This window comes from Arachis duranensis, chromosome 7 (genome assembly GCF_000817695.3).
Source record: "Arachis duranensis cultivar V14167 chromosome 7, aradu.V14167.gnm2.J7QH, whole genome shotgun sequence".
NCBI lineage: Eukaryota > Viridiplantae > Streptophyta > Magnoliopsida > Fabales > Fabaceae > Arachis > Arachis duranensis.
The window spans coordinates 41417911-41441453 of NC_029778.3; the positions used below are offsets into that span (position 1 = coordinate 41417911).

The following is a 23543-nucleotide window of genomic DNA, read 5'->3' on the forward strand; positions in this document are numbered from 1 at the left end:
TTATGTAAATTAATGGTGGGAATTTCAGATAGGCGTATGGAGATACAATCCCAGAATCCTACTTGGAATACCACAGACAAGGTTTAGACTTTCCGGATTCTCATGAATGCCGCCATCAATCTAGCTTATACCATGAAGATTCTGTTTAAGGAATCTAAGAGATACGCGCCCGGCCTAAGGTAGAACGGAAGTGGTTGTCAATCACGCGCGTTCATAGGTGAGAATGATGATGAGTGTCACGGATCATCACATTCATCAAGTTGAAGTGCAACGAATATCTTAGAATAGGAATAAAGAGAATTGAACAGGAAATAGTAGTAATTGCATTAAAACTTGAGGTACAGCAAAGCTCCACACCCTTAATCTATGGTGTGTAGAAACTCCACCGTTGAAAATACATAAGTGAAAGTTCAGGCATGGCCGAATGGCCAGCCCCCCAAAACATGAACAATAGTCTCCTTAGATGAAGAATAAAATAAAACTGAGACCAAAGATGTCTAATACAATAGTAAATTATCCTATTTATACTAGACTAGCTACTAGGGTTTACATGAGTAAGTAATTGACGCATAAATCCACTTCCGGGGCCCAGTTGGTGTGTGTTTGGGCCGAGTTTGATCTATCCACGAGCTCAGGCTTCTTTTGGAGTTGAACGCCAAGTTATAATGTGTTTTGGGCGTTCAACTCCGGGTCGTGACGTGTTTCTGGCGTTTTACTCCAGACAGCAGCATGGAACTGGCGTTGAGCGCCAGTTTACATCGTCAATTCCCGAATAAAGTATAAACTATTATATATTGCTGGAAAGCTCTGGATGTCTACTTTCCAACGCCGTTGAGAGCGCGCCATTTTGAGTTTTGTAGCTCCAGAAAATTCATTTCGAATGCAGGGAGGTCAGATTCCAACAGCATCAGCAGTCCTTTGTCAGCCTCCTATCAAAATTTTGCTCAAGTCCCTCAATTTCTGCCAGAAATTACCTGAAATCACAGAAAAACACACAAACTCGTAGTAAAGTCCAGAAATGTGAATTTAACATAAAAACTAATGAAAACATCCCTAAAAGTAGTTTGAACTTACTAAAAACTACCTAAAAATAATACTAAAAAGCGTATAAATTATTCGCTCATCACTTACCTACTGAGTTCTCCTTTTCCCTTTATTACTCCTTCCAAATGTAACTATTAGACATTTACGGTCTTTTATGTATGTTTTAATGTCATGATTTGACAGCTTTATTAGGTAATGATTTTATTCGCCTCAGTGGTATACCTATTAGCCATTAATGAGCTAGTAACGTTCTCATTTAATCGTATTCTTGGTTTACCATTCTTGTCTAGAACACCCTTATTACTCCAAAATTTGATGTTGATGCTTCCTTTTAATTTTGTTTTAAGTTATCCTCCATCTCTATTATTTTATTTTCTTTGATAAGAGAAAAAAAAGCACATAAAAAGTTGAGAATAATTTGAAATAACATATAATAAAAAAGTGTTGGAGGTTCAAATTCTATTTTGTGTATGCAACAATCTATTGGCCAGTAGCAAACCCTTAAATAGAACTTCAATTTGCAACAAATTAGTCTTTAATCTATCGAGTAAAACCGAAAAAACATATAATAAGAAAGTGAAATTATCAATTAAGGAATTCCAAACATACAAGTTGCAGAAATATGATTACTAATTAAAACACTTATAATCCCACTAAAAAATAACAATCATGTTAGGTGTATATTAAAATCAGTCACTAAAAATAGACATTAATGTATCTATTTAAATAAAAAATACACATTAAATGTGAATTAAGACTGTGTTTGTTTCTGAAAACAGGATAAAACAAGACATTGAGAACATAATATAAAGAACAGAGACACATAATTTAATGTTCTTATATTCTATTTGGTGATAAAGTATAACAAATTATGAAAATATAATTTATTCTCATTTTTTTATTCAAAAAATTGAGAAAAAATACAATAATAAAAAATATAACTATGAAAAATTAAAAAGAATAATGAAATAAAAAACGAAAAATAAGTTATATCTTTTGTTAGTGTCTTTGTGTCATTTCTGTCAGAATAGACACAAAATACATTAATTCAATGTCCCTGGATATAATGTTTCTGTCATGTCTTATCTGTCAAACACAATTTTGTATCTCTATGTGTCCCTATCTCAGTGTTTCTTATTCCCTATAAACAATCGCACACTTTTTATTTTTATTATTGAGATTGTGGTGGTGTTTTTAAATAATGTGGAGAGTTGGTATGCTTTTTTTTTTGTATAGATGATCACAAATCTGACCCTCAGATTTGTGGTTTTCATTTTTTTTAAAAAAATTTACAAATCTGACCTTTAGATTTATGCTTTAACGTTAAAATTTTTTTAAAATATGTAAATCGGACCCTCCGATTTAGAGAATTTTGATTTTTTTTACTCAAAACTTACCCTCAGTTTTCTATCCCTACCCAAAACTGAGGCTCAGTTTTCTATTCTATCCAAAATCTGACCCTCAGTTTTCTACCTCTACCCAAATCTGAGCCTCCGATTTGTAGTTTCTAATTTAAAAAAAAATTACGATTTGTAGTTTCTAATTTAAAAAAATAATTATCTCCATATCCATAAAAAATACACCAACTTTTTATAACTATGCATAACACACCTCTCCAATCCATTACCAAAAAAATTAGCCACAATCGCAGCCTAAATTACATATCTACTACTTGTATAATTGGCGTGGCTCATTACCCCACGTGTCATTCTCTCAATTAACCAGAATTAAAAAAAGAGGGAACGGCGGTATTGTAAACACGTTACATTACATTCTGCCTTCTAATCTTCTCCCCCTGTCCGTGCGTTTCACTTCAACCCGTCCCCTTCTCTTTCTCCTTGAAAACCCTAAATTCCATCCTCCTCTTCGTTCTTTCCTCGATGACCCACTCCATTCTTGTGGTCGATATCATCACTGGCTATTGACGCTTCGTTTGCCTCTCTCACCGAGTAGTTTGATACCCCAGTTCCCGAAGAACATCTCTCTGAACCCCGATTTGAAAACTCTAACCAACCGAGGTAGGCGAATTATTCGTCTGGGAGAACGGTTCTGGCGTTGGCGGCGGTGATGGTGAGTTTCAGCCAGGGAGATGCTCGCGATGATGATCCACTACGATCTCTGTTGTGGGCTTAATACGCTCAGGGAAGTGAACAGCTTTGGTAATTCATGTTCGGTTGAGATCTCAACCATAGCTGTCCTCGTGGAGGTATTCTGCTGATCTCATTGTTTGTCTGGTGCTGTATGTTTAGAGTCGGTGATTTAGGGTTTCCTTTGTGGGTTGGTGGTCTTTGATTTGGGGTTTGGCCAAGGAGGGTTCAGCTGTAACTCTCTGTCGCCATCCCACTCTCTACGTGAAACCTTAACTGGTGAAGGAGCTTTGTCTCTCTCATACTCCCAAACCCCATCTCTTCAACCCTGTTTTCCAACTTCTAATTCGTATTTCTCTTTAATCTTGGCCAGTTTCTTCGTTGTTGGAACCAGAAAAACAGAGGTATTCACAAACAGAACCTGATCGAAAGGGCTGAAACCAGATCAAGCTGAGGATTCTCATAGCTGTGGTGAAGCCCTTAAGAATCATATGTTTATAGCTATTTTTATAATATATTCTGTTGTATTCTGATTCATTTGTGTCTTCATAATTTTTTGGCATCTTGATTAGTTGGTTATATGTAAAAAAATATTCCTTCCCTTTTTCCAATGTGCTCAAAGCCTACACCCGCCTCCGAAAAGTCGCGAAATAACCCTTCGTTACATATTTCCTTCATTTCTTTATTCGAATTTTTATCTCATTGAATTCATTTTTTGATGTGTTTCAGTGCATTGAGTTGGTTTATCAGGTTGGAATATGTGGAGAGCATGGTGGGAGCCATCTTCTATTGCATTCTTTGCTCAAATTGGTCTTGATTATGTCTCATACTCTCCTTTTAGGTTAGATTTGTAAGCTTACATATAAGTTAGAGTTTTAAATGTTCAACTATTAAACTCAAATTTGAAGACTCTTGCAGGGTTCTAATTGAAAGGCTTGCATACACCTCAAGTTGTAGTTTAGGAAATTTGTTAATCTGGTGTAAGAGGGATGAATGACTAGCTTCCGGTTCTTTTACTGCTCTATTGTTACAGCTCCTTTTAGTCCTTAATTGCTTTGTTACATTCTTGCTTTCAGTCATTTCTGTTTTATGTGAGCATTTGTTGTGGAGCTTCTGTTCACTATGTTTTTTGTATTTTTTTAAGTGCTTTTATTACTTTATAGTTTTTGTTACAAATTGATGCTGAAAGCTTGCAAAGAATTTGGCCTAATTTTACTATATTCAAGTATTGTTAGTTAAGTTGGATCAGATAATTAGTGATATTCTGGATTCTATTTCTTCAAATAATATTCTGGCTTTATTTACAAAATGCGAATTTAAATTTGGCTTTATTAACAAACTTACGGTGGTTTCTTTTTATTTGGTCAATTTAGACTTCAACTCTAAATCTAATAACTTATTCTTCATTCATATGTGTCTATATTTTAGGTTGTTGTCTACGCTGCTATGAGCTTCAATTTAGATCTTTCTTTGTGGTTTCTAATTGAAATGATTGGTTGTTATTCTTGGTCTAATATAAGATAAGGTTATCAACACTCATAGGTAGGAAGCTTATTGGGAGGCTCCTCAAAATCTTTTCTTACCATGGTACACTATAAACCCGACAACAACATATGAAAACAGAGGAAAAAAGAATTCGTACCCCTTTTACTTTTTCCCCACCGTTCTTATGTATGTGTTCTATTATGTTGTCTAAGTTGTGTGTTCTTACTGTTTGTATAAGTTTTTTGGAATTATCCCTTAATAGTTCATTTATTTTACATATCTTGGAGATTTTTTAAGTTTAGATTTATATATTTGATCATTCCTCCAGTATATCAAGTGACTTTTGCAAATAAGTTGAGCTTATCTTTTATCATACAATCCTAATCTTACCATAACTTGATCTATTATCGTGTTTTGCAGTTGCTCAATGTTCCAAATCCTGCTGTTCTTGACATTCCTGTTTGTGCATTGGGGGGTGGATATTGGAATTATATATTATTATATAGATTGCCTAAAAACTAGGTAATACCATTATAAAAACAAGTTTGTTAGGTACTCATAAAGATTTTTTATGCCTTTGAATGATTAATTTAAATTTTTAATTTAGTCAAAAGAAAAATACTGCAAGAGCATTATGTTATTCTTTTGCATGTCGTCAGATAGGTATATCCATGATGAGGAAGGAAGTTGAGAACGATGAGTCTGTAAAAGTAATTCGTTTCCGTTGCTACTTTCATATATTCTTTTTAACTCAAAACAAATAAACAAAGGCCATGCTTTTATATCAGCTGGATTTGATTTGAAGAAAATGATTTAGGTTTGGAAATATTTGACAATTTTCTGTGGTCAATTATTTGAGCTGGAACTAACATACGGACTTAAGAAATTTTTGTTTAAAGGTTTTTGTTCTGATTTTTTGCAGAAATCTTCATCTCTTAGAAAAATACCAGTGGTATCTTTTGGCCGTGATCTTCAACTTCCTGTACATGGTAAAAGAAATTCAAAAAATATAGTCATATTGAATAAGCATACAAATTAGAAGTTTTTAACAATTGTTGTATTTGTGGGTAGGACACTATTAGGATTTCATTATTAGAAATTCAGAAAACGGGTAAAATTATAAAGAACTTTATTCATATTTTTAGAGTTTTAGAAATATACTAACATGTTACCAATGAGATGTTATTCATAAGAAATCTTATTTGAATGGTTTCTACTCATTACAATATTGTGCAGTTAGTTGGAGATGATCTCTTGATGACTAATGCAAAACGCATTGAGAGAGCAGTACTAGAGTATGCATGTAATGCTCTTTTTCTTAAGGTAAGTGATTTAAATGGACTTTGATGGGTTCCTTTGTTTAGTTCAAAATTGTTCTCACTTTTTCTTCATAAAATTAATCATATTTCGTTAATAGAGATGTTTGGATATCCAGAGTTTGAAAAAAGTTGCTTTTTTATACAATACATTAGAAGATAGAGTTTACAAGTTTTTTACCCATATTAAAAAACTGTTGCATGAGCTATTTTTGATAAATTAATTTTTGTAATTGCTATTTTGCTATTTTTTATTGCTGTTCTTCCTCTGCCATGGATTTCTATAGTATTTTACTTATGCATTTTGTTTTTGTCAATCTTTAAACGTGCATAAATTTAATTTAATTTTTACGATAATTATAAATACAGAGCAAAGTCCAAAAACAGCCAATTAGACAGAACCCAGAAGTTACTCTTTCCTGTGATGTACGCTGTAAGATTGTAGGAAGAAGTGAAGTACCCAATGTCTAGATAAGCAATGAACAAACCACTGCGGCTGCAACGCTTTCCTTCATTCAAACTTCAATTTCATGGTAATAGCTACTACCTCTGTTGATAAGTTTACTTTTTAATTGATTTTTTGATACTTTTTCTTTCTGTTCTTCCATTGCCGTTAAAAATCACGACATAGAAGCGCAAGTATGAACTTACTGTTTTGTTAAATTTTCATATAATCTTTGATGCAATTTCTGATCTTCCTATAAGTTTGTGACTTAAAAAAATATATATTAAAAGGAGATTAGAACATGAAATTAAGAAAGAAAACAAAGCTCAAACAGATTGACCTTTGTTGTTTTTTTTTCTTTTCTTTATTCTCCATTGACCTTAATTTTATCAAGTCTATAGAGAGAGATACATGCAGTACCAGTCTTATAATAGTGATAATTGCTATGGTGACCAAAAGTTAATGTATTTAGAGGGTGCAATTGTATTCACTGGTTTATTGTTTTTTTTCTGGTTTTCTGATTTTATGGTATTTTATCTTCTTGATTATTTACTTTCTAAATACAAATTTTGTTTACCTCTCTTATGAAATAAAATTAGTAAGAAACTTATGGTTATTTGTTTCTCTCTTTTATTTATTTCTTTTTTCCTTGTCTGAATCTTTTTTTCCCTTCTATTTTCTTGGGTGTTGAACTAAATAATTAATAAGTGTTGCTGTTTTGTCTTTTTTTTTTTCACCATTTGTTTCACATTGGAGCTGTTTATCTCTTATATTTCTAACTGTTAAATTATGCCTTTTTATGCATTCAATTTTGAAATACTATTCTGTTAAAACAGTGGAAAGTTCTTTAAAAATCTGTATGGTGTAATTTCAACCGCTGGGTTCCTTTATTTTATTTTGTTGTTTCTCTGATCTTTTGGTTTTTATCTTCTTGGGTACTTATTTTATCAATGCATATTTTGTTTCCCTCTATTCTGACGTGTTATGAGTGATAGGCGTGATGGATGACGGTTTGCTTTTGATGGTCCGCTCTGGTTTTGTAGTGGCGGCGGTGCCACTGCTAGGTATGACTCTTAATTCATATTACTTTTATTTTTTGTTATTTTTCACCTCTATGCCTTATTATTTATATATAGGCGTGCATCATGATTTTTATTTGGAACCTGTTTAAAATACTCTCTCACCTTTTAGGAGGTCTTAGTATTTCTCTTTTTTTTTTCAAAATAGGCCAATAAGATTATAATAGATTAAGTCTTTTAAGCTATTGTGGAGCTAATGAAAATTAAATGTGATTATTATGCTAAAATTATGCCATTTAAATATTTTCTTTGGTTTAGAGAATGTATCCATTCTTGCTGTGAAGAAAACAAAAGAAGTTTACTGAATGAGAAAAATAGTAGACTTATATTAAGAATTGTTGGATATCAAGATTGTTTTTCTAATTTCCTTTTGTTGTCACGCAAAGGTACGAGATTGAAACCATTCTTTTCAGATCTCATCATATGTTGTTACTAGGATTTAGAATGTTGATTTATATAATTGGTTGATAGATATTTAGCATTGCATAAGGGATCAATTCATGTTACTACTTTGTATTGTAATTATGTCAATGTACTACTCATTTGATCAGAAAATGTCCATTGATTTGGGAAAAAAGGGATTTCTGAATTTTTTCTCATCTCATTAAACACCATAAAACGGAATATGGTATTCTTACTGAGTGTGCTAATATAAGTTATGTTACGTATTTTTCACATGCCATTACCAAATAGGCAAAAGATAAATTTTATGGGGAGAAGGTAAGGTACATTATTTAGTTGTTCAAATAAATAAATTCTGTTCTGTGTTTATCACATGCCATTTAGTTGTTTGAATTGGGTAGTACTTATTTAGTCACATGACATGCTTTCAAATTAAAGGCAATTCCTAACCAAATACATACCATGAATGCCTTTAAGCTAAGGGATGTTATTGCAATTGAGTTAAAGAACTGAAATTTTATTTTGTTCGTTTTGATTTTTCATTCGTCTTTTGGAGGTTATTTGTGGAGCTGAAAATACTAAAATATCTTCAATTACATGACGAGCTTCCAAATTTTTTAATTTTATATTCTTTCCATTCCAAGATCTCAGATTTTTTTTGTTCTTTGTTCTCAGTCTTGGTGTATTATTTGGAGCTTTTATTTATTTTTTCGTCGTCTTCATTTCTTTATTTAATTATACATGATTCTATGTGAATGATTTTTTTATACTAAGCATCTTCACTGTATTGTTATCTGTCTCGAGAGCTTTTCATTTCATTTTCTCCTTATACTATGCATCTTGACTGTTATTTTTCATTGGTTGGCAAGTATTCTGTTGTGGACTTGTGGTAACTACTTCATCACTTGAAATTGTTTGTATATATTTTTAGTAGGCAGAATGATTCAGTTAGAGACGAGTTAATAAATGCAGCAGCATATGGGGAGCAAATTGATAGGATTGCCAACTTATTGATTCTTAGGTTTGTGAATGTAGCTTTGAAGCTTAATTTGTTAAATATTTTTACATGAATCTCCCATTTTTTTCTTTCCTGCTTCTTCTCCAAGTAATGTAGTAAAAATGTTTGTGAAAGTGGATCTGTTAGGGTCAGTGAATTTCATTTAAAAATGCAGTGGTGGTGAAAAAAAAAATCTAAAGTTGTTTCACAACTATAGGACTTATTTTAATTTAAAAAATTACTAAGGTTTATAAACTAGGAAGGATATGCTGTCTTTCAGAATTTTAAAATCACAAATTAGTCATTTTATACAAAATTCATGCATATAAAGGGGAGGACTAATATGCTGGCTTTTATTTGATATTTTCTATTTCTTTATGGTTATTTCTTTGTTATTTTTTGTGGGCCTTACTCTCTTTTGTTTAGTTCTTTCTCTCTTGATTGAATCTTTTATTTTTTTTAGTTTTTTATTTCTATTGGGGTAAATAATCGGTTTGTTATTTCTACATGATGTCCATGTTGATTTTATAGGTATCAAACATTTTTTTTTATTTTTGTTCTGAAAGTTTGGACAGAAAAGATTTGAGAGTGAAATTTTGCGTTGTGCCTTTCTTATTTTTTTCATATTAAAATTATTTGTTTTTAGTAACCAGATTTTATTTGTATAAAATTAGTAAGGATTTGAGGTCCATATTGATTTGACAAGTATCATGAACATTTGATTTCATTTTTCTTTCTTTGAAATTTTGCACACACGAATTGAGAGTCAATTTTAATTTTTTGAGTTTTTTTTTTAATTCTGATTAACGCTACATGTCGTAGGTTAGTAGCCATATTTGATTAGTATAATAAGCGCTGCTGTTGTGAATGTGGTAACTGACATACGCTTATATACATAATTGTACACCACTTGAGTTTTACTTGGATAGTTGGATGCTATTTATATACTTTTTGTTCCTGACTCACCTGTTCTTTAATTGTGGTGCAGCTCTTGGCTTGGGAGAAAAGGCTTTTTGGGCAAGTAAGTTATACTACTACTTGCTTATTTTTATATAAAATTTAAGGCGTTAAATATTTATATTTGGGTGTCTCGTGCAGTTGTGCTATTTGGTGATGTTTGTGTATTGTCAGGTTTGCTGGGACTAAGAAAAGAATGAGTGTCTTCAAAGGCAATGGGAAAGATGGAAAGTGAAAAGGTGTCAAAAGACCCTAATAAACGAAAGAAGCAACTGAGTGGTTTCTTTGTTTAGTCCGAAAGGGTAAATCATTCTTCGGTCTTTACTTTTTTTTTTTCACTATAGCATGCTAATTCTGAATGCATCTTGCTGGTTGTCTTGTGCTTTATTGTGCATGATGCATCTAGCTTTGATTCTTTTAATTAAAAAAATTACCAAGGTTTAAAAACTAAGAAAGGATAAGCTGTTTTTCAGAATTTTAAAATCACAAATTAGTCATTTTGTACAGAATTCATGCGTACACAGGGGAGGACTAATATCTCAGCCTTTATTTGATATCTTATGTATCTTTAAGGTTATTTCTGTGTTATTTTTTGTGGACCTTATTCTGTTTTGTTTACTTTTTCATTTCTTTATTGAATGATCTATTTTTTTGTTTTCTCTTTCTGCGGGGTAAATATTTGGAATTGTTATTAATGAGTTCCATGTTGATTTTATAAGTATCATAAATACTTTTCCTTTTCTGATTTTTGAGTATCATAAATACTTTTCTTTTTCTGATTTTTTCAGTGAAAGGAATTCATACTTAGATTTATATTTTTGCCTTTTTATTTTTTTTCTTCTAACTAAAATTTTATTTTTTAACTTAGTAACCGAATTTCATTTATATAATTAACACTGTTGTTGTGAATTTTATAATATGTTGGCTTTTATTTGATATCTTCTCTCTCTATAGGGTTATTTCTTTTTTTTTTTTTTTTGTGTTGGTCTTACTCTCTCTTGTTTATTTTTTTTATTTCTTGATTGAATGATCCGTTTTCTTGTTTTCTGTTTCTGTGGGATTAAATGCTCGGGATTGTTAATATATGAGCTCCATGTTGGTTTTATAAGTATCATGAACATTTTTTTTATTTTTTTTATTGAAAAGAATTTATAGTTAGATTTAGATTTTTGCCTTTTTATTTTTTTTCTTCTAATAAGGATTGTTATTTGTATGAAGTCCATATTGATTTTACAATTATCATCAACATTTTGGCCATTTTTCTTCTTTTGAAATTTTGTACACAAAGGAATTGAGAGTCAAATATAGTTTTCTTTCCTTTATTTTTTTAATTCTAATTAATGCTGATTATGTTTTTTCGTGTGTTTTTTAATGTTTATTTTTAGAGAACTTTTGAAATATTTTTACAAGTGATACATTTTTATACATTTAATTTCAAAAAGTTTCTGTGTTAAAAAAGTAGAATATTCTATATTTCGTTGCCGTATTTTTTAAAATCAAATTAGTAAGAAGGCTATTCTTATATGTTACTCTCTTTTGTTTATTTCTTTAATTCTTGATTGAATCTTTCATGTTTTTGTTTTCTATTTCTGTGGGAGTAAATAATAAGGGTTGTTATTTCTATATGATGCCCATGTTGTTTTTATAGGTATCATAAACATTTTTTCAATACAACTACTTGCTTATTTTTATATAAGTTATTTTTGTGTGTTCTTTTAAGTGGGTTTATAATCTTTACTTTTTCTAATATATGAAAGCTCATACATGAGCAAAAAATAAGTTAATAAATTTATTTTTGGTTTTTTAAATTCTTGATTAGTTACTTTATAAATACATATTTTGTTTTTCTCATTATTGGAATAAAATTAGTAAGTAGTTTATCCTTATTTGTTACTCTCTTTTGTTTATCTCTTAATTTCTTGATTGTATATTTTATTATTTTTCTTTTAGCATAATTTTCTAAGTTTATTGATGTCCTATCTCTTAAAAATTTAGTTAAATAAATAATTAGCTTGTGTGTATCTTCGTTGGAATATGATATATTTTTTTATTAGAAATCTAATTATATAGAAAGCCTACTAAAATTATGATATTTAAACAAAAAGGTGTGCTCATTACTAAGCCTGCCATCCCCTAGATTTATGCATAGCAAAAAGGTGTGCTCATTACCTAAGCCTGCCATCCCCTAGATTTATGCATAGGCTTTTTTCTTTTGATTCTTGCTTTTATCCTTATACTGACATCGTGTTGTTTTTGTTCTATTCCTCTTCTCTCTCTTTATCTATGCATTAGGTTAGGGTTTAGAGGGAACCGTGTTAATTTACGTGTTATTTTTCACATCTCTTTGCTCTATTTTTCTCCTAATATTAGGTTAAGGTATAGGATTCCAAGTCTGTCCTCATTCTTCGATCTGAGCAATTGCTCTATTTATATTTGCTGTATTTCTCTCCTAATATTAGGTTAGGGTATAGGATTTATAGCAGTTTCGCTATTTTGTTCCACTTTGCCCCCCTTTTTTTGAGCCCGCTTAAATTCAAACTATTCTTATGTGCTATAATAGTGTGCTCTCAACAGAAAGTCTATTCATGCTGTGAGAGACAAGTTAAATGAATTAGATCATTCTAAAAATTCATGTGATGAAGTTGATGAAAGTTAGGAGGTGAGTAATGTTAAATTATTTTTCTAAAAGGGTATTAACTTTTATTTTTGGATTTGTTTGACTATGGCTATTTGTAATTATCTCTATAATTTGGTTTCAATTTTCATACATTTTTTTAAATTAGGAGTATGTGATTGGTCTTAAACAATGCTCTGTTGAGAAAAGAGGAGCATCTTTCCTTGGAAGAGGTTGATAAGATCCTTGATGCTGGAATTTGATGAGTCTCATGGCTCTGGAGATGAGTCTGCGTGTTAAATGAGATGACTGCCCATGCCAGTTAACTAGAGCTACTGATTAGGACTAACAGGGCATTAGATATTTTGGTTGTGTCCATGTAAGCATTTCATATTTTGGGTTGTGATGTAGGAGATGTGTGGATTAAAATGTTTTTATCTTCTGTATGGAATGCTTTGTGCATTTGTATTGGGCTTATTTCAAATGTAATTAATAGTGTTAGGATGTGGAGTGTGGACACAATATCATTAACCGCTAGGCAAATTAATTGTGCAGTCCTTTATGTTGTAGTTCAGTTATTTCTTTGAAATTCAATAAAGTGAAGTACCTCCTTTATGATGTTAAAATCTCATTCCATATTTTAGACTATTGCTTCACCTATTTGCTTTTGGCAAGTGAATGTTTTATAGGATTTAGATGAATGTATGTGCATGCTTGAATTCTTATGCAATTTCTCTATAAAACAATTTGTAACTGATTCTTTGTTAACTGTCTTTTAGATGGATTTCTTAGAAACGTGTTGGCCAAATTAGTTAATTTAGCCTAAGTGATAAAATAGTATATTTTTTGTTTTAACTTTTTATTGACACTTCCCTTTAACTTTACCAGAGCTCTATGAAAAATGTTTGATCTATGAAATGTTTATTCTGCTCGAGTTTAGAGATTTTGGCTTTATTTTTCACATATTTCACTTTTGCTCTCAGTTCAAGATTGAATTCCTAATCTAAATATATACATCATATCTCAATTTTGTGATAGGGATATTATTGATATTTTAATTTTCTTTGTCCCATATTAGTAAAATTAAAATTTATTTTCTAAAATATTTTTAGGAAGGCAATACGAATACACTTCATGTTTATTTTATGTTTGCTTTATTATTATATTTCAATTTATGCCACAAACTAATCATTATAAACTTATAAAATCAGTTGTTAATTACGATGACTATATTTTTCATTTTTTTATGTTTATTTAATATTTTGTAGTTTTTTAAATTGAATTAATTAGTTTTTGAATCACATGATTAAGTATATGTTACATATTATGTTGGCATAATTATACCAAAAGAAAAAGATAATTCAAATTTTGAATTGATATGGTCATAAAAAAAATAATCTTAATAATTAATTAGTTAAAAAAAATTCAATAGTTACTTTTATTTTTATATTACAATAAATGTATTTATTTGTTTTTAAATTTAGTTAAAATTTTTCTTAAAATTGTCAATTCAAAAAGATAGTAAAAAGATACAAATTAATGTTAAATTATTTAGAGACATAGGTATTTTTTTTGTTATAATTTTTCGGGAGAACATATGACATATGGAAATAATCTAAATACATAACTAAAATATTAAATAAAAAAGTATGCACCATTAGCTTTAAGCCATGCCTCTTTTAAAAAAATTATTCAAAGGATAATATTTTGATAAGTGTCGAATTTTAGTGTGTCTTTTGTTAAAAATGATTTAATTAAAATATTATTTATTTTTTAAATCAAAATATATTACACGTATTTTTTTAATAAATAACAATAATTTTTTTATAAACATAATTAAATAAAAGAATTTAGCAAATAGAAATCTTCCACCCGTGCATGGCACGGGGCTTCTGCTAGTCTATTTATATAGAAATACATTATTACTGATTTTTTGTAGTTAATTTTAGAGTATAACTCATATTTTTGGTAGCATTTTTGAAAAAAATAATTAATCTTTTTACTTGTTAATAGAAAGGAAAATGCAACCATTAAACTCAGTAACTGAAATTGTTATCAAAAACAATAAAATATATAACATATGATTCTGGTTAATTACTAATCATGTTGAAATAAAACCATGACGTGAGAACTCAAATCTCTGCCGACACCTATAGTTCTTACTTCTTAATTATTATTGTGATCTCATTATCTTCACCAAGTGAAACCTGTTAGTTTCTTGAGAAACTGGTGAGAAGTGCCAAAGGTGCAAATATATAATCTACGCGTTGGAATGTCAACCTTACGCGAAGTGAGTGCTTAGCACGTTTTTGTGAATCCAAAATGCCTTAAATACGTGCATAACTCCTCTCATAACAATGCACCAAACATTATTTCACCCAGAAACATGAAGCACCACTATTGTTTTTCCTTGTTCCTTATTTTGGTCATGTTGGAGCTTATCACCATTTCAAGTGTGGCTTATGGTCAAGGAAATGTGCTCAAGAAAACATTGAACTCTTCATCATTACATCGTCCCAAAGCATCGTTGTCAATTGATTACTATCATAGAAAATGCCCCGATGCTGAAGGCATTATCTCACAGAAGGTTTCCGCATGGATTAAGAAGGACCCCACACTGGCCCCTGCCATAATCCGCTTGCACTTCCATGACTGTGCCGTCAGAGTAATCACATAACTTAATCTCTATTAATTAATTTCTGTGCTCATGCATTATTCCTTTATTCCAATTTCAAATAGAATAAGAGTTATAACTCAAATGGCATAGTCTCTCCATACTCATCTAAGAGAGATAACGAGTTCGAATCTGAGTAAGTTCCCATTTTGGTCCCTGAGATTCACGCAATTACTTATTTTGATCCCTGAAATTCAAAATTACCTATGTTGGTCCTCCAGATTCAAGTCCAGGCACAAACATGGTCCCTCAATTCTTTCCGTACTGAGATTGCACCCTCCTTACCACGCTGGATGATGAGTAAACGACATCGTTTACTTTTGGCGTCCAAACAAGTTAGAAATGAAGAATAGTAGAGGTAGAGAAGAAGACGAATACTTTATTTTGGGTCTCCATCGTTTCTTTTCCCTTTATATACAAAATGATGAGATTTCTGACTTGTTTGGGTGCCAAGGATAAACAACGTCATTTACCCATCATCCATTGTGGTAGAAAGGGTGTCATCTGAGCACTCCGTTAGCCTAATCATCACCGAAAAGAATCGAGGGGCCACATTGGTGCCTAAACTTGAATCTGAAGGACCAGTATAGGTAATTTTGAATTTCAAGAACCAAAATGAATAATCACGTGAATCTCAGGGACCAAAATGGGTATTTATTCGTTCGAATCTCCCTATCTTTGATAAAAAAAAAATTTCAAATTGGACAATATGTTTCAAATGAACGAGTATGCAAAATTTATTTTATTCCAAAATCTATTGAAATAGAGTTAATTATTAATTAGTTTGACTGTAATAAGTTCAATTTTTAATAAAATGGCTCTCAAAAGAAAGAAAGAAACAAGAAGATTATTTCAATATAACAAATGTACTATTTTTCTTTTTTATAAGTGATAGATAACAGATTCACTTGATACATATTAGGTAGGAACATTTTGACGAGCAAAAACATAGGAAACTAAATTTTAGTTACTAACATTAGTTAATTCTTTTAATTGAAAAATTCTAATTTTTTGAATGAGTTAGAGTTCAAAATTTATAATTTAAAATTTAGTATTAAATATTTATGATTTAGGATCTAAAATTTTAACTAAATAAAATAATTTTAAAAAAATTAATGTTGGCTAAAAAAAATTAACTTCTAAACATTGCTCTTCTTTTTAAAAAAAGGAAAAACTACCATTTGTATCCATGAATTTTGCAAACGTTGACAAAAGTACCCATCAAACAAGAAAACTAACGTTGTACCATGAAAGATGGATTATGTGTGACAATAGTACCCAAACCATAATTTTTTGTTGACTTTTTAATAAAATTCCCAAATTACCCCTTTTATTTTCTTCCCCAAATTTCAAACATTCACCACTCTCACCCTTCGTCTTCCTCTGCTGTTGCCAGCCACCAAAAAAATTAAAAAGATTAAAAACTGTAGATTATTAATTATCTGAGATTATTGTTTAAATATTATGGATTTGTAGATTTGATGCAGAAAAAGAAAAAAGAAGTTTGAAATTAACAAAAAAAACATACATTTTGGTTTCTTGGTGTCACTGTGGGAACAAGAGGCGCAGAATCAAGAGCCTTTGGGAATGGAAGGAAGGATAGGTCGGAGTAGAAGATGTGATAGCCTTGATCGCATTTGTTGCAGAGGAAAAGCTTTGCTGGGAACTCACCGAAAGAGTAGTACTTGCTGATGATATCATCGTCAAAGGTGGGCTTGGGATCAGAGTGTGGGTCCTTCTTCACCCTGCATTCTCCTGGCCATGTCTTCGATCATACTCGGCATGTTCAGAAGCTCATCCTCATCAATGTATCCCGCCACCATTATTTCTCCTTGTTCTCCAGTATTCAAAATGAAACAAGATCCTTTAACAATAACGTTACTACCACCACAACCTTCTAGAGGGTTCTGCGGTGGCCTCAGAAGCCTAGCCTGAGCAGCAACGGTGGCTGCAATGCGAATATCAGTCCACCAAATAGCATGAAGATACTCTAACAGTAGCTCCTTTTTCTACAGATCGACAGCTGAGCAGTGTTTGGAGTCATCGTTGGAAAGGGACCGTCCATGGCCACTGGCCTCTTGTTGGTTCTGGTTGCTGAATTCTGCTATTTATAGCTTTGGAATAAAAAGAACAACAATATTCAGGTTGAAGATGTTGAAGAGTTTGAAAAGGGTGTGCTTTCTTAGTATTGTTGTTGCATCCTAAGAAGAAAGAAACAACAAGGGTAATGATGTTAAAGTTGATTTGGATTTAGATTTGGAGAACAAATTAGGATTGGAATAAAGAGAGATGGAGATTGAGGATAAAGGTTGGAGGAAGACATCAGGTGCTTAGTCTTAAGGGAATGGTGACTGGCGGTGGCAAAGGAAGACAAAGGATGAGGGTTGTGAAATTTGGAATTTGGGGAAAAAGATAAAAGGGGTAATTTAGGAAATTTATTAAAAAGTTAACGAAAAATCACAATTTGGGTATTATTATCACACGGAACCCATCTTTCATGGATACAACGTTAGTTTTCTTGTTTGATGGGTACTTTTGTTAGCGTTCACAAAATTTATGGGTACAAATGATAGTTTTTCCTTAAAAAAATTAGCCATTTGTGTTTAAAATCTAAAAAAAGATTACTTAAAGTAAAATCACTAAATTTAGAGGATCAAAAACTTATTTTTTTTAGAAAGACTTATAAAAAATCATATCAAAATTTATTCTCTAAAACATTTATAAAGTATGTTTTCTCGTATTTGGTACCGTTTGTCAAATAAAATAAATCTTTCAAAAGCTAATATGTCATTTCTTTTTTAAATGTCCATTTTGCCAAAAATTAAATTTTTGGGAGTCAATAATAGTTTACTACACAAATATATAGGACTTAATCAGTTTTCTTTCTTTGGTAACTCCTTCCTCAAGTATATATACTGCTAACGTAATGATAATGAATCGCTAAAACTTCTATTAGACGTGACATGAATTGTTTGCTTGTTTATTTGATACCTTGCAATTGATCAAAATCTTGCAGGGATGCGATGGATCAATTTTGCTTAACCATAAAGGTAGCGAGAGAAGTGCATTTGAGAGCAGAACCCTCAAAGGTTTTCAATTGATTGATGAAATTAAATCCGAGCTAGAGAGAAGGTGTCCAGAAACAGTCTCTTGCGCCGACATTCTAACTGCCGCTGCAAGAGATGCCACAATTCTAGCCGGGGGACCATTTTGGGAAGTCCCATTCGGCCGCAAAGACGGTCGAACTTCCTTAGCTAGGGAAGCTAGTATGGTCCCCCATGGCCATGAAAACATCACAACCCTTCTTGAATTCTTACAAGGAATTGGCCTAGACATGCTTGATTTGGTTGCTCTCTCAGGCTCACACACAGTTGGGAGGAGCACTTGCCACTCGTTCATGGATAGGCTTTATAACTTTAATGGTAATATATGCTATCATACATAAAGACTCCATTTTATTCACATATGCATATTATATATTTAGATATGTATTTAGATCATTATATCAAACATTGCTATCTTAATAAATTTATTAATTTTTTAAACTTTTTTTATAATAAATATAAATGAGTTAGGACTAATTGTGATTGTGCGACATGTAATATATGAACAATTTTTTGCTTGATATTTTTCTCTTATGAAAAATATGTGTATGTGAGAAGAAATATATTTTAATAAGGAAATCCAAGGAGAAAGTATTACGAAAATATTACACATTTCACGTAATTCTAATAATACAACGCTTATCACTACTACTTTTTTTTAATAACAGTTAAGTCTACTTTATTTATTGAACTCAAATTTCTTAAAATCGGATAAGTCGTATATTATATCGGTAAAACTAAAAATTCAAAATTTAGAGATTTAATAGAGATTGAATGAATAGAATGTAATAAATAATATATTTATAGATAAAATATATTTTTTAAAATATTTTATTATTCAGATTTCCTAAAAAAACCATAGAAAATTTTATCTAATTCACTAATTTTTAACCAATTTGCTTATACTTAATTTTTGGCATGTGAGATGATTTCGATTAATCAAGTTATATGGTCAGTTTGATCCGATTCTCAAAACTTTAAATGCACCTAAACTTACACTCGTTACAACTTCATTTTATATATATATATATATATAAAATAAAATTAGTATATTCACGCATATCATATTGTGCCATGTTTAAAATTTGTACATATATTTGTGAACACAGGTACCGGGAAGCCTGATCCGTCATTAAATGTGAATTACTTGATGTTGTTACGGAAAAGGTGCAAAAGGGAGTCGGATTTGGTGTACCTTGATGCCATAACACCAAGGACTTTTGACACAACATATTACACAAACCTTATGAGGAAGGTTGGGTTATTGTCAACAGATCAATCACTCTATTCAGATGCAAGGACTGCTCCTTTTGTTGAAGCATTTGCAACACAGCCTTTCCTTTTCAGAAGCCAGTTTGCAGTGTCAATGGTGAAGCTTGGGAATGTCGGGGTTCTCACTGGGTCAACTGATAAAGGTGAAATCAGAGTGAACTGCAACTATGTCAATGGTGCCTGATTCGATTTGGAAGTGGTGTGTGGGAGACCTACTTATGTGTCGTTAAATGGTTCATCTTTTCAATGGTTCTTTTTTCAATAACTAAATAATTTTTTTATATATATATTTATGTGCAACAATGCAGGAAGTTAGTACTCTACGTATTTTAAGTGTTAGTTTGGATTGCTTATTAAAGTAAAAAATATATATTTTTAATAAAAAAATATATTTTTATTAAATTTTAAATTTGTTTGGATATATTTTTTAAGAAAAGTATTTTTATTTAAAAAAATTTATATTTTTTTAAAAGCTAATAATATTTTATTTAAAAAAATAAAAACAAAATACATTTTTAGTATTTAAAAACTTTCTTTAAAAATATATCTAAACGTAAAATAATTTTTGCCTACTATAAAAAAATTTTTAAAAAAAGATAAAAGAAAAATAAGTAATTTTTTAAAAAATCATTTGCTAAAAGTTATTGTGAAGTTTATTTTTTTTACTTTGATTGTTTACGGTATTTTCTAACGCGATAAGACAAAGACTAATTTGTCGCGAATTTGAGTGTTATTTAAGGATTTGTCGTTGGCCAACAATGTGAATAATGGCCCAATAAAGTAAAAACATATTATACTCCTAAATTATCCACCTAAATCTTAGAATAACCATCCGCACATTTAGTGAATTAGTTGTTCATAATGTTCAAAAAAGTCATTAGTTACCTAACATTATCCTTATTTAAATAGACAAGTGAACTAATTAACCACTCAACCAACTCAAGTTGATTAAGTTCATTTCTATATTATTGTGCTCAAGTTCAAGCAAATAGCCTTAGAAGCCCAATAATGTTGCTAATAGTTGTTCAATGCATCAAGTTTTTACATTTTAGCAGATTTTGCACAAACGCATGCATTATAAATCAATATAATGTGCACTCATATTGTATAGAGTCTCATCTGCACATACAAACTGAAAGAGATCATGCACATCTAAGTTCCAAGTTATAACTCAAATAGGATTAAAATATTAAGGGATGTGAAGTTAAAAAGTGGTATAAAAAGACCTATACTAGTTATTAGGCTATTGATATCTATGTTTAATCCTTAATCAAGTTAAGAATTTTACTGTTTGAATAAATATTATAAGATATTTTTTTCCTTAAGTATCTTAAGATTAGGATGACTCATATCACTACTAATCTTGAAACAATCTATTTATTATAATTATATTATAATATATTATTAAAAAAGAGTTTAAAGTAGTGTTATGATGAATGAAATAACATATAAGATTTTAAATTTTATACAAAATTATCATGTCATTCATTGCAATAAAATAAAAAGTATCTATTTTAAAATTATATTTATTTTATCATGAAAAATAATATTTATATAATCAATTTAACATTAATCTTATAGTTTTACATACTAAATTATCTAAGTCTACAAAAAAATTATAATATAAAAAATATTAATTTATGATTTAAATTCTAATATTACATATTTGAAAAAATATTTTATTTTACGAAATTTTTTTTATTTATCTATCTATCAATTTATTTATAATGTATAACAAAAAATAAAATAATACACCTTAAGAAATCCCAATTTTTTAAGTTTTTTTGCCTTGAGTACTTAATATATTTCTTTGGGATCTACACTGACTATGGTGTATAACAAGTCCCACTCTAAGGGAATCATACTCTAAGTCTCTCAACAAGAAGAGCTATAAAATTCTCCTTTCATACTTGAGTTATAATAAAACGGACACGTATATATTTCTTAATTTTGTGTAAAAAATATTTTGAATTATATAAAAATTGATATGAATGTCAAGTATCCTTAAAATACTTGTTGTTATCTAAAAAGATGCTTCATCACACTTATTTATAGCAATTTCCAAGCATTAGAATATTGTTAGGTAGGTATATATTTGAGTCATTTAGTCAAAATTAATTGTTATAGACTTTCTGTCAAAGAAACAATAGATTCTTTTATGTAACAATTGATTATTCAACTAGCTGCTATAAAATTTGAATTTCAAACTAACAATTCATTCTTTAAAGCAACAATTGATTGTTTAACTCCAATCGGTTATCAATAATAAGTACTTAAACAAATCATAACACTTTAATAAGTAATATAGAACTTATTATATATTTATTGACTTGAACGACGGAGTATCTTTTATAGAGTATTCAGCCATTGTTCTTTTACTGCAACCTGACGAAAAATTTATTGTTATTTGTCAAAAGACGAACTATACCTCAAAAATCCATCCACATCAGAATAAAAAGTATAACACAATCGATTAAAATGTGCGTTAGAATATAAATTTTTTCGTATTCAATCAATTAGAAATACAACACAATCTATTAAATTTCTTACAACGGTATGTTTTTTTAAGATTTTTGTAGCTTTAGATGATAACTTTGTACTTCTGTATGATCGTGCATATGTTTGGAATTGACTTCAGCCGATGGTTCAAGTAACTTGGATGGGTATTATATGCTGTCACTTATTAGTTAGAGGAAAACTAATCCGACTTAACACATCGAAACTTGAACTTGAAATAGTAATAGTAACTTGACTGGCTTCACCTTGTCGCCAGCATAAAGAATAAAATGATTAATATTATTTCTGATATAGCTTTATCTGTATTTGTTGTTGACACGCGTGTTAATTTTCTAAAGTATTGACTATTTCTCACATGCATTTAACTGTTAAATTTTGATTAAATTCTCGTGATTAAATAAATCAGGATATATAATAAAATATTTAGTTAACAGAAAAAACAAAATAGTTAAAAACAAAACACTAACCCGGTGTACGGGCAGAGCAAGCGAGAAAGATCCGAGTGCGAGTGGGGCGTGAAGTGTGGCACGTCGGCGGAACGAAAGGCGGTGGTCTCGCCCATGGTGAGGTGCGCCAAGTCAGCGTGAGTTTCTACCGCCTCCATCTCCGTCTTAACAAGGTGATCCGCACGGTGCTCTTTCGAGGTAGACGACAAATAGTTCGAAGCACACCGCTTCTCTGTTTCCATTACCTCCACGATGAAACAAAACAACAAAAAAAAAGAGTAAAAGTAAGTGTAACGGTATAACGGTGGTGAAGTGAAAGAGATAGTGCAAGCGAATAACCGAACAAATAAAGAGAGAAGAGTTTCCGAGACCATGCAGCTGTTGCAGCTGCATCTGGCCATGGACATTGCTCTTCCATTCACAAGATCCTCCACCTTTGTGCTCTCATTCAGCAAAGCGAGTACATTGAAGGATTAATAATTTATAGAATAAAAAATAAATTTAAAATTAAATAATAAATAAAAAATTAATTTATAAATAAAATTAAATATAATTATAAATTATTTGAATTATGTTTTGTTAAATTTTATATTAGCCTTTATTTATATTATTTGATTTTAAATATTTTTTTCTGTGAGTATTGTACTATTATTCTATTAAAATTTATTTTGAATCTATCTTTCTTTTATTCTATAATTTCATCGATCCTTGGTACTTCTCTTTTTACACTCAATGCATTTTGTTGTCATTCTTTTCCTATTTTTAACACATGTCATTGCATTGCTTTCATACATTGCAGACTTGCAATTATTAAATTCACCTAAAGTTATTAAATTTATGCAAAATTTTTATTTATCTTTTCCTTTTCTTCAATTTACTCATTCAATCAATATTTTTTTTTATCATTTTTTTAATTTTTTTAATTTTTTTTCTCATTTCTGAGGTACAAAAATAGTGCTCTATCTATCTTTCTCATTAATTAATTTAATTTTAAAAAAAACTGTTATTTTTTTCTTTGATATATTTTCTGTTTTTTTAACATGTCTATATCTATTAATGATAGATAAAAAAATTTCATAAATATTTTATTTATTCATTTTTTAA

At 30.2% G+C, this 23543-nt stretch overlaps 1 protein-coding gene and 1 long non-coding RNA gene across 13 annotated transcripts; both read left to right on the forward strand.

Moving 5' to 3' along the window:
* Positions 1–2785: 2785 nt before the first annotated feature.
* LOC110274099 (uncharacterized) lies at positions 2786–13057 on the forward strand. Of its 12 annotated transcripts, none has more exons than XR_008001344.1 (13): positions 2792–3250; positions 3505–3602; positions 3861–3972; positions 5037–5138; positions 5539–5605; positions 5853–5939; positions 6302–6465; positions 7373–7441; positions 8790–8879; positions 9844–9876; positions 9987–10114; positions 12373–12471; positions 12596–13057. It is a non-coding gene; the product is annotated as an uncharacterized LOC110274099 (long non-coding RNA). The 12 variants fall into 12 exon arrangements; XR_008001343.1 differs by having other exon boundaries at positions 12387–12471; XR_008001348.1 differs by lacking the exon at positions 5037–5138 and adding an exon at positions 5276–5326 and having other exon boundaries at positions 2786–3250; positions 3861–4718; positions 12373–13057.
* A 1731-nt stretch (positions 13058–14788) lies between these two features.
* On the forward strand, positions 14789–19779 carry LOC107458785 (peroxidase 7). The gene is made up of 3 exons (XM_016076991.3): positions 14789–15091; positions 18117–18522; positions 19314–19779. The coding sequence occupies exons 1-3, from the start codon at positions 14813–14815 to the stop codon at positions 19658–19660; spliced, it is 1032 nt and encodes a 343-aa protein (XP_015932477.1). The 5' UTR covers positions 14789–14812; the 3' UTR covers positions 19661–19779.
* Positions 19780–23543: the final 3764 nt, after the last annotated feature.

Coding starts and splice junctions, on each gene's coding strand:
- LOC107458785 (XM_016076991.3), top strand. CDS start 14,813: ATGAAGCACCACTATTGTTTTTCCTTGTTCCTTATTTTGGTCATGTTG. Junction 15,092..18,116: donor TCCATGACTGTGCCGTCAGA/GTAATCACATAA, acceptor AAAATCTTGCAG/GGATGCGATGGATCAATTTT. Junction 18,523..19,313: donor TAGGCTTTATAACTTTAATG/GTAATATATGCT, acceptor TTGTGAACACAG/GTACCGGGAAGCCTGATCCG.